The sequence below is a fragment of the Kogia breviceps genome, chromosome 14 (genome assembly GCF_026419965.1).
Source record: "Kogia breviceps isolate mKogBre1 chromosome 14, mKogBre1 haplotype 1, whole genome shotgun sequence".
NCBI classification, from domain to species: Eukaryota; Metazoa; Chordata; class Mammalia; order Artiodactyla; family Physeteridae; genus Kogia; species Kogia breviceps.
Window position 1 is genome coordinate 75,941,556 of NC_081323.1, and position 9,887 is coordinate 75,951,442.

At 56.3% G+C, this 9,887-nt stretch overlaps 1 protein-coding gene and 1 long non-coding RNA gene across 4 annotated transcripts in view; one reads left to right on the forward strand and one right to left on the reverse strand.

Annotated features, from left to right (window-relative positions):
• Positions 1 to 1,603, reverse strand: part of LOC136792536 (uncharacterized) — a 2,666-nt gene extending 1,063 nt beyond the window's left edge. Inside the window, exon 1 of the long non-coding RNA XR_010836467.1 lies at positions 1,339 to 1,603. This is a non-coding gene — a long non-coding RNA (uncharacterized lncRNA). The remainder of the gene's footprint in view (positions 1 to 1,338) is intronic.
• The window catches only part of ARMC5 (armadillo repeat containing 5), an 18,136-nt gene extending 11,445 nt beyond the window's left edge, over positions 1 to 6,691 (forward strand). The window contains exons 7-17 of one of the 3 annotated variants that reach the window (XR_010836466.1): positions 1,168 to 1,265; positions 2,597 to 2,759; positions 2,928 to 2,980; positions 3,075 to 3,217; positions 3,383 to 3,470; positions 3,587 to 3,692; positions 3,810 to 4,004; positions 4,785 to 4,958; positions 5,228 to 5,309; positions 5,608 to 5,756; positions 6,006 to 6,691. Coding sequence is in view for 1 of the 3 variants with exons in the window: in XM_067012752.1 (XP_066868853.1) it covers positions 2,659 to 2,759; positions 2,928 to 2,980; positions 3,075 to 3,217; positions 3,383 to 3,470; positions 3,587 to 3,692; positions 3,810 to 4,004; positions 4,785 to 4,958; positions 5,228 to 5,309; positions 5,608 to 5,756; positions 6,006 to 6,272 (1,358 nt within the window). In the remaining 2 variants the exon portion in view is untranslated. The remainder of the gene's footprint in view (positions 1 to 1,167; positions 1,266 to 2,596; positions 2,760 to 2,927; positions 2,981 to 3,074; positions 3,218 to 3,382; positions 3,471 to 3,586; positions 3,693 to 3,809; positions 4,005 to 4,784; positions 4,959 to 5,227; positions 5,310 to 5,607; positions 5,757 to 6,005) is intronic. The other 2 variants (XR_010836465.1, XM_067012752.1) reach the window with 2 other exon arrangements.
• The last annotated feature ends 3,196 nt before the right edge of the window (positions 6,692 to 9,887 follow it).

The following is a 9,887-nucleotide window of genomic DNA, read 5'->3' on the forward strand; positions in this document are numbered from 1 at the left end:
CACGCGGCATGTGGGATCTGCATGCAGTATCTTAGTTCCCTGACCAGGGATCCAACCCATGCCCTCTGCAGTGGAAGCATGGAGTCCTAACCACTGGACTGCCAGGGAAGTCCGCAGAGAGCTTTTTAAAAATACTGATGTCTGGGCCCTTTCTGACTGAATTGGACTGAGGGGAGGGTGACTTGGGCATCAGTATTTTGAAAACAGCTCCCAGGTTCTGATTTACTGCTGGGTTGAGGGACCCCCTGCCCCCATTCCAGTGCTCATGTCTGGACTCAGGTCTGGGTTGAGACCCACAGTCCAGTGGCTGCAGCCACACCTGTTGTGTCTGTCCACACCTATCTATAGAGTTTCTCGTTTCCGACTTGATTTCTCAGGGTCTCAGTCCAGGGAAGGCCTCTTGTTCCTTTGTGGCTGGAGCCTGTGTCTTGCTTTCTTCTCTATATTCAGCAGTATCTTGGGAAAGGGCTCTTTTGGGACAGGTCTGGCTCATCTCAGTGCTGAGGATGGCTGGCTGGGGTCTGGCTGCCTGGGAGTGTTTCCCCTGAGTCTGTGGGGCTGTTTCTGTTTACCTGTGTCTGTATGTCTGTTTCCAACACTATAGCTTAGAGTCTGTGGGTGGGTTCATTGTGTCTCTCTGTCTCTGAGAGATTTCTTTGTATCTAGTTTGTGTGCCCTTTGGGATCTCTGTTTATGTCATTGTCATGGTCTCTAAGGGAAGGTCTCAGAACCTGGGATCTGACTGATCCTTAGAACATCACTCCCACCTCCAGCCCCAAAACTCTGTCTGGAGCAGGCTCCCAGGAACAGCCTGGGTGGGAGGGGAGCTCTGTCTAAGACTCAGGGTGCTAGTTTTGGGGTGGGGGTGGGCTTGGGGGCCTCAGTCTGTGTCTAATGGTCTCACAGGCAGAGGATCCCCAGCTTAGTCTGCAAGAGCCACTTTCTTACTTTGGCTCTGGCGGCCTGGGGCTCCCTGCCGCTGAGGCCAAGGCTGGGGTGTGGCCGTCTCCGCAGCAAGCAAGCAGGCTGGGCCTGAGTGGGCCGGGGCCCCGGGGCCCTCCCTCCCTTTCAGGCCCCCACCCCGGGTTCTCCCGTTCATTGCCCCCCCCCCCCAGCCCTATCCCAGCGGGTCCCGGCTTCCTTACATGGTCACGGCTGGGCCTCCAGCTCCCGGACGTCCCCCCGCCCCCCGCCCCCACCGGACACGGCCCCCGCCCTGCTCGCCCCGCGCGCGGTCTGCCCGCGCCCCGTCATGGAGGACCTGGGTGAGTGGGGCCCGGGTGCCCTTGTCCCCAGTCCCTCCCCACCGCGTGGACCCGCTTCCCCATCCTGGCGCACCCTCGCACTCCCGGCATCTCTCCATCCCTGCCTCCTGTCTTCTCGCTTCTGGTCTCTGCCGGCGCCTCCTTTCCGACTCCACGTCCCCCTTCCTGCCTCTCCCTTCCTGCCTTTGCCAGACTGGCTGCTCCCTCCCTTCTTCCCTCGCTCCACTCCTCCATCAGTGGCTGCGGACGGATGGGCAGGGAGGCGCAGCGCCTGTCGGTGCCTGGGCTCAGGAGCTCTGGAAAGGGAGGAGTTAAAGGCACCTTGGGTCCAGGGACTGGGAAAGTAGACGGGAAGGGAGAATATGACATCAAGTTCTGGAGAAGAAAATGGGCTTGCCCTAGGGTTTTGGGAAGGAAAGAGTTAAGGGCCCTTAAGTATGGTAGGGGTCAGGTCCTTGGGGCAGAAAGTATAATAGATGAGTGCCAAGATGCCAGGGAGAGGTTAAGAGTTCCACCAAGGCACTCAGAGATGCAGAGTAAAGGGGCAGGGACTTCTAGATTCTGGAAGGTAATGAGTTCAAAGGATCCGGATCTGGGGATGGAGGGTGGGGGGCAGGGGAGGGGGACGGCGTGTGTGTGTGTGTGTGTGTGTGTGTGTGTGTGTGTGTGTGTGTGTGTGTGTCTGTCTGTCTGTCTGTCTGTCTGTCTGTCTGTCGGTCGGTCGGTCTTGGGGCAGGAAGGAGCACCCAGGCATCTCATCCTCCCTGTCTGTTAGAAACGGGGCTGGAAAGCTGTGCCCTTCGTGGGAGAGAAAGGGTTCCAGCACCCTGCAGTAGGGGGTGCTGCTCAGCTGGGGTAACGCTCACTGGTACGGTGAAGAATAAGCCAATCAGAAAGCAGGTCCCAGGAGACTCACCAATGAGGTGCATAGGGTGGAGCCCAGTGGCGTCTGGAGGTGGGCCAGGGCTGGGAGGGGTCTCTTTAGGTGTAGGGGGTGTGGCAGAAAGAGCATCCAATCAGAAAGCTGGTGTCAGGCATACAGCCAATTGAGCAATTTGGGGTGAAGCCAAATTTGGCTCCAGTAAAAAGCCGCTTTTGACTGCATTACGGAAGATTCGGAGAATAAAAGAATCAGGTAGCTGAATTTGTATATGAACCTCAGGATGAGCCATGTGGGATGTTCTGATCTTAAATAGTCCTTGCTGCCCTTACACATCTCTGCCTTGGTCTGGCTTTGTGTTTCTTCTGATTCTTGACCTCTGCTCCTAATACTGGCTTCCATCCAACTCAAACACTGCCCACTTAGAACACTTGTTCTCTGATCTCTTAAGGCCCTGTCTCTGCCTTAACCTTGACCTCCCAACCTCTCACCCTTGACGGCCTCTCCCTGCAGATGCCCTGCTCTCTGACCTGGAGACCACAACCTCACACATGCCAAGGTCAGGGGCTCTAAAAGAGCGGCCCCCAGAGCCCCTCACGTCTCCTCTGACACAGGTGAGATCAGATGCTGGGGACTGGGGCAACCACTAGGGCCAGGTTTGGCAGGGGCAAAGGGAATCTAGGCCTGAGTGGGTGCGGTACAGTACAGGCAAGTACAGTACTGTACTTTACAGTACAGTAAAGTACAGGCCTATCATCCCACACATATGTCTTTCTCTATAGATGGGGTCCGGGGAATCTTCAGGAGCCTCTGGGGACAAGGATCATCTGTATAGGTGAGGGGGCTGGGTACTGGGAGATGGGGGAGCCAATTGGGACTCAGGCTTGTATTCCCCACCCCTGAACCCAGGCCCCCACCCTGTTTCCCAGCACGGTATGCAAGCCTCGATCCCCGAAGCCTGCGGCCCCTGCAGCCCCTCCATTCTCCTCTTCCTGTGGTGTCTTGGGCACGGGTCTCTGTGAGCTAGACCGGTTGCTTCAGGAACTTAACGCTACTCAGTTCAACATCACAGGTACCAGCGTTACTAGGGCAGGGCTTGATGGGATGGGGGGCAGGGCAGGGCAGACACTAAGTGGGTATAGACTTCCCAGAGGAGCAGCTAAAGGGATACAAGCCTTAACTGGGAAGGAGGCTAGAGCATGGCCCCGTGTCCAGTGCCCTTCTATCCTCTCTGCAGATGAAATAATGTCTCAGTTCCCATCTAGCAAGGAGACTGCAGGGGAGCAGAAGGAGGACCAATCTGAGGACAAGAAAAGGCCCAGCCCGTGAGTTTGGCATAGTTGGCAGGGCTGGGAGAGGGGTGATCAGTCCTGGATGCCTGAGTTACGGGAGGAAGCGTTACTCTGCGGCTGTAAGCTGACACAAGTTGTGTTCTTCACAGCCCTCCCAGTCCATGCCCTGTTCTCCCAAAGCCTTCGGCCACCTCAGCCACCCTGGAGCTAGATAGGCTGATGGCCTCACTCTCTGACTTCCGTGTCCAGAATCATGTGAGTCACTCAGGGAGTGAGGGGTGGGCCAGTGTGGATTTGTGGCTCTCAACCCATTTTAGACCCTCCCACATCTGCTGCCTTGCTGACTCAACTCTCCTGTCCTCTCTGCTGCAGCTTCCGGCCTCTGGGCCAACCCAGCCACCAGTGCCAAGCTCCGTGAATGAGGGCTCTGCCTCCCCACCAGGGCCCGCTGGCAAAGGCAGCCTAGACACCATGCTGGGGCTGCTTCAGTCTGACCTCAGCCGCCGAGGCGTTCCCACCCAAGCCAAGGGCCTCTGTGGCTCCTGCAATAAACCCATTGCTGGGCAAGTAAGTGGAACCCTGCGAATAAGGGAGTAGAGACCCACAGACCCATCTTTACTGAGAGCCAATGGGTACTATTGTTATTCGTATTTTACGGATGAGGAAACTGAAGCTCCAAGTCACACAGCAAGTATGTGGCAGAGTAAGAATGCCAATCCAGTTATGTGGATTGTGTGTGCCAGGCTCCTTTACAAACCCCCATCTCAATTAACCTCCACAAAAGCCTCATTGGCTCCACCCACCAGTCTGGGTTGGGAGCTCCGGTCCTTGGCTTACTGACTGAGCAGATGTTACTGGCAACTGTGCCCAGTGGTTGACCTAGTTCCTCCTGCTAGATAAAGCGCCCTACCGCCATCCTAGAATTTCCAACCTCAGCAAAGCAGGGTAGCATTGTGACTTTCGTGGGCCCTGAACACTTTCACCTTCATGGGTCCCTTCTTCCATTAATAAAATTATATTAAAAATTGCATTTTATGACTGTGTTGGTATAAAGGTGAATATATTAGTATTATATATGAAATCATTCTTCTCCTAGCTCATTTTTTCTTCTAATTTTAAAAGAAATTACAACATTTTTGTGGGTTCCTAAAGTATGCTGGGCCCTAGGCACTGTGCTGGAAGACGGGTCGAGTCTCCATCACTTACAGACTGAGTGACTTGAACGTTAGATTCTTCATCCTGATTGCTCACAGATAAGATTCGAAAAGTACCACGTAAACCTTGACTCACCGGGCACATGGCAGCCCGAGGGCCACTCTGACCCAGGCCTCACCCCCCAACTCGCAGGTGGTGACGGCGCTTGGCCGTGCTTGGCACCCTGAGCACTTCGTTTGCGGTGGCTGTTCCACAGCCCTGGGAGGCAGCAGCTTCTTCGAGAAGGATGGAGCTCCCTTCTGTCCCGAGTGCTACTTCGAGCGCTTCTCCCCGAGATGCGGCCTCTGCAATCAACCCATCAGACACGTGAGCCCCGCCTCTGTCTCACCCAAGGCGCCTATGGGATGGGCCTCATCCACTTACAATTCTCCCATCCCCACACCCACCCCAGCCCCGCCCCTCGTTCTCGTCCACGGCCCTTTAGACTTCGCCCTGTCTCTTTGATTCCCAAGTTCCTGCTTAGGGCTCCCACACCTTACACTCGCACTTCCACCCACTCACCTAGGTTCAGGGCGGAAGAGGGAGGGGAGTAGTAATTGAGGGCCACACTGAGTGTTCCCTTTTATTCCCCGCAGAAGATGGTTACTGCCTTGGGCACCCACTGGCACCCGGAGCATTTCTGCTGCGTCAGTTGCGGGGAGCCCTTCGGAGATGAGGGTGAGAGCTTGACTCCCACCTTGAAAGCCGCGGGTCAGCTCGACATCCCGCCCTGCTCTCTTTAGGCCAGCGCACTACGACCTCCGCAGTCCTCGGGGCCGCGAATTTTCTCCTCTCTCTCCTGGCCCCAAGCTGTCCCCCTGTGTGTTCCCATCCCACCCATTCCCGCTCTGCCCCCGCCCCAGACCCCATCCCTCGCCGCCTACCGCCTCCCCTGGCCCCATAGCCTCAGATCTTGTGGGGCTCCTGGTGCCACCTCGCACCCTTTTCCTTCCTCCTACTCGGTTCCCGCTCCTAGGTTTCCACGAGCGGGAGGGCCGCCCCTACTGCCGCCGAGACTTCCTGCAGCTCTTCGCCCCGCGCTGCCAGGGCTGCCAAGGCCCCATTCTGGATAACTACATCTCGGCGCTCAGCGCACTCTGGCACCCAGACTGTTTTGTCTGCAGGGTGCGTGGCTGGGGGGCGGGGCCTGGGAGGGACAGGCCAGCGCGGGGCGGGACTAGGAGCCTGGGGCGGGGCGATTATTCAGAGCAGGGTCCTGGGGAGGCGAGGCTTCGCCTTTGAGGGCGGTGCGAGGGGCTGCGGGGGGTCGGAGGGGGTGTCTTGGGACGGGGGGCGGGTTATTCAGCTCGTAAGGCAAGTTATTTCGTCTGGAGATCGGCGCTGACACTTCCTTTCGCGGTTGCCCTTCCCCAGGAATGCTTCGCGCCCTTCTCGGGAGGCAGCTTTTTTGAGCACGAGGGCCGTCCGCTGTGCGAGAACCATTTCCATGCGCGGCGCGGGTCGCTGTGCGCCACGTGTGGCCTCCCGGTGACCGGCCGATGCGTGTCGGCCCTGGGCCGCCGCTTCCATCCGGACCACTTCACCTGCACCTTCTGCCTGCGCCCGCTCACCAAGGGCTCCTTCCAGGAGCGCGCCGGCAAGCCCTACTGCCAGCCCTGCTTCCTCAAGCTCTTCGGCTGACCGCCTGCCGGGCTCGCCCTTTTGGGAGAGCGCGGCCCCCAAAACCTCGCCCTTCCCGAAAAGACCGGGCTCTCCAGACCCCAAGGCCTTGCTCTTAGAGCTTGGGGCTCCCCCAGCCCAGCTCCGTGAGGTGCCACCCGCTGGAGGGACCGGCCCCGAAGGTACTGTACGTTCTCCATGGGCGAGTTCAGAAAAGGCCCCGCCGATCCTAAGGCCACGCGCCCCGCGAAGTGGGTCGTACACTGGCAAGCGATCCCGCGTGAGCGCTTCACTTTATTCCCAGCCTTGAGGGAGCCCCCCGACCGGAGGAGGGCCCTTGCAATTCCCACGAATCCGAGGCCAGGCCAGGATGTCCCTCTCCCCTCCCCTCACTGCTCAGTGCACTTTTTTCTACCTACATAAACACACAATCCACGTCACACTGGTGCTGTGTCTCTGCGCGGGAGTGCCTCGCCTTGCGTCGCGACGCCCCACCCCTTATACTGGCTCGGGCCTGATGCGTTCTAGGCCACCGCCCTGTGGCGGGAGCCGGACCTTCAGACTCAGCCCTTGCAGGCTGTCCTTCACCTGTCAGATGCGCCTGAGGCTGGAAAAGCCGGCCCCCTGCGCAGGATTGTACAGACGGTGACGAGCCGGGACGACAGCTCAAGCAGGACCCACCAAACCTTCCCGTCCCCAACCCCCCATCCTTCAGTTCCTTATATCCTCGAAATAAGCACTTAATCTGTACCCCTCCCACTCCCTTCCACCTTGCCACCTTGGCTGGCTTCCAGATTCTTTTCCCCCCTCCTTAAAAGACCCTGAGAGATGGGGCTCCAGTCAAGTGCCAATTTACGCCCATTGTTTGGATCTGGGCATTAAATTACAGCTTCCCTCATACAGGTATTGACTCATAACAGCTCCGCTAGGCAGAGGATGACACTTGGGGTGGTCAGGGCAGTGACTGAGGGAAGTGCTGGGGGGCTGTAAGAGCCAGAAGGAGGCTTCTAACTCAGATTGGAAGTCAAGGAGGGCTTCCTGGAGGAGGTGACACCTGAGCCTAGCCCCAGCAGAGAAGGGTGGGGCCAGGGGTTCTTAAGTATGGAGAAGTTCAGGCTCCATCTGAATCCCCAAGCCCCAGAGACCTTTCTAAGCCTGGTACCTTAGACTCTGAAGTTCCCTAGGGAGGGGGCCTGGACTCCTGGGTCCTAACTACAGGGACCTTTGAGGCTGGAAACAATGGATTCTCAGAGGCCCTTCCAGCTCAAGGAGGAACTAACAGCCAAGGAGAACGTGTGGGCAAGAGACAAAGGTGAGGTTCTCTGTCTTGGCCTTGGGCAGAACCCCCAGATCCTTTCCTCTCTGAGGCTCCACCCCCTGGGTCTTCCTAGGCCTCCTGCTCTTCCTCTTCCACAAATTCTCCCTGGGGAATGCTGTCCATCCCTTGGCTTGTAACCACCACCAAGTCTTGAGCCATTCATTTACCAAGTGTTTACTGAGCACGTGCTGTCCTAGGCTCCATGCCAGGTGCTGGGGAGACCATAGGGAACATGTTCCTTGGCCTCACAGTCTAGTAGGGGAGACAGAGGAAAAACAAACACACAGTGACAAGCGTGATGAGGTAATGGGGACTTCCTTGATGGCCTAGGTAAAGCTGGCCCTTCCCTCTAGTTTCCACCCACAGCACCTCCCTAGTCCCTCACTTATCACTATTGCAAATAGGTGTTTGTTTGTTGCTTGTTTATTTCTGAAATGAAGGCAAGCTCCTGGGAGTTTGTTTGTCAGATGACATGTTTGTTTTGCTGACCGTTATCTGTCCAGTGTCTAGGATGCTGTCTAGCATGTGGTAAGTGCTCCATAAATGCTTGCTAATGAAGGAAGGAATGAGGAAGGAAGGAAAGGAGCGAAGGCTAGAAGGAAAAAATAGAGAACTAAGTTAGTGAAGGTGGGGAAGGGAGTACTTGAACCAGACTGTCAGAGAAGGCCTCTGTGAATATCTACATTGAGACTTTGAAGGTTGAGGAAAGAGCCAGCCAGGCAAAGAGACTGAGGAGAGCATCCCAGGCAGAGGAAACAGCGAATGCAAAGGCCAGGCGGTAGGAAAGAGCTTGGCATATTGGAAGAAAGAAAAGAAGGCCAGTGTGGTTGATTAGAGCGAGCAAGGGAGAGAGTAGTTGGAGATGAGGTCAAAGAGGAACTAGGTGCCACATCACGAAGGGCTTTGCAGGCCCCCGTGAGGGCACATAGATTTGATTTTAAGTGCCCATAACCCCAACGTGTCCTCTGATGCTTGCCCCTGGATTTCTCCCAGGCCCTTCAAATTCATCACCCACTGAAGCAGACACTGTGGGTGCCCTGCCCGTATCCACCTGGCCCATCTGGGAAGTCGTATGCAGACACTTCCCAGACACCCAGTCTCCCCAGCTGCTCCCTGAGTTTCTGTCTAAGGGTGCTCTCTGGAGGAGGGCCTGGGGTGGGTGGGGGAGGTTCTGTAACCTCCAGCCAGTTAGAGACAGGGATTGGTGAATGAATACCCCAGCTTTCTGGCCCCTTGGGGGTCAGTTCTGAGGTGAGTTCTCCACAGTGTCTCAGAGGGTCCCCACTGGGATTGTCACAGTGATAACCTTTCGATCCACACGTGATTTATTGGCTTTTCTCCTTTCTTTGTCTCTCTTCCCCATTCCTTACTGGGATTGGCTCCCCGATACAGTCCTTGCACCCCAATTCTCATCGTAGAGTCTGCTTTTGAAGGGACCAAATGAAGGCATTCCTTAAATAACTCATCACATTCCCCTAAAATATCATTCTCCGTTCCCCATCTCCAGCATGAACCCAGTTCCCATAATCAGACATCCAAGTCCGGTCAGTTCTAGAAAGGCAGAGGTATAGATATTTATCCAGCCCCTCCCTTCTTGCATCCAGCCCTGTGCTGAGCAATGGGACTCCAGGGACGAATCAGATCATTTCCTGCTCTTGGGGAGTCTTTGGTCAACTGGGGAGACAGACCTGGACCGAGGCAAGGTCCATGCCATGTGCTCAGAACTGTGTCAGGAAAGTCCAAGAAGTTTTTCCCAAAGAGATGCCATGGGCTGGGCACTAAAGGCTGAGCAGGAGCTGACCATTTGAGAGGCAGGGAGGCATTCTAGGAAAAAAACACAGCTCACACAAAAGTTTGGGGGTATGAGAATACAGGGGCTGGGTTGGGCAAGGGAATGGGAAGGAAATATGATTTCACTCTGGGTTTGGTATGGAGGAGCAAGGCGAAGGGTGGGCAGGGGTCGGGCCGTCAGGCTGAGAAGCTGCTGCCTCCTCCCGGGTGTGGTGGGGAGCTATGGAGGCTTCCTAAGCAGGGGAGTGACACTGTCAGATTTGGGTTTGAAAATGATTCCTCTGGATTAGTCAGAATCAGGGGGCTGGCTCAGCCGGGATCCCTAGGTCAAAGCTGAAGGGTAGGCATTTTTAGCAGGTGAAAGAAGTGATTTTGAGCCTGGAGCTCTGGGGAAGGGGCGGGGGCTAAGGCCCAGGAAGGGGAGTGCTCTTGAATTTGAAAGTGTCCAGCTCCCGCAGGACAAGCCTGCAGCCTCGATGAGAACTGATTCAGCTAAACAAAGCCAGGGAGGGGGGACTTGTCGGCTC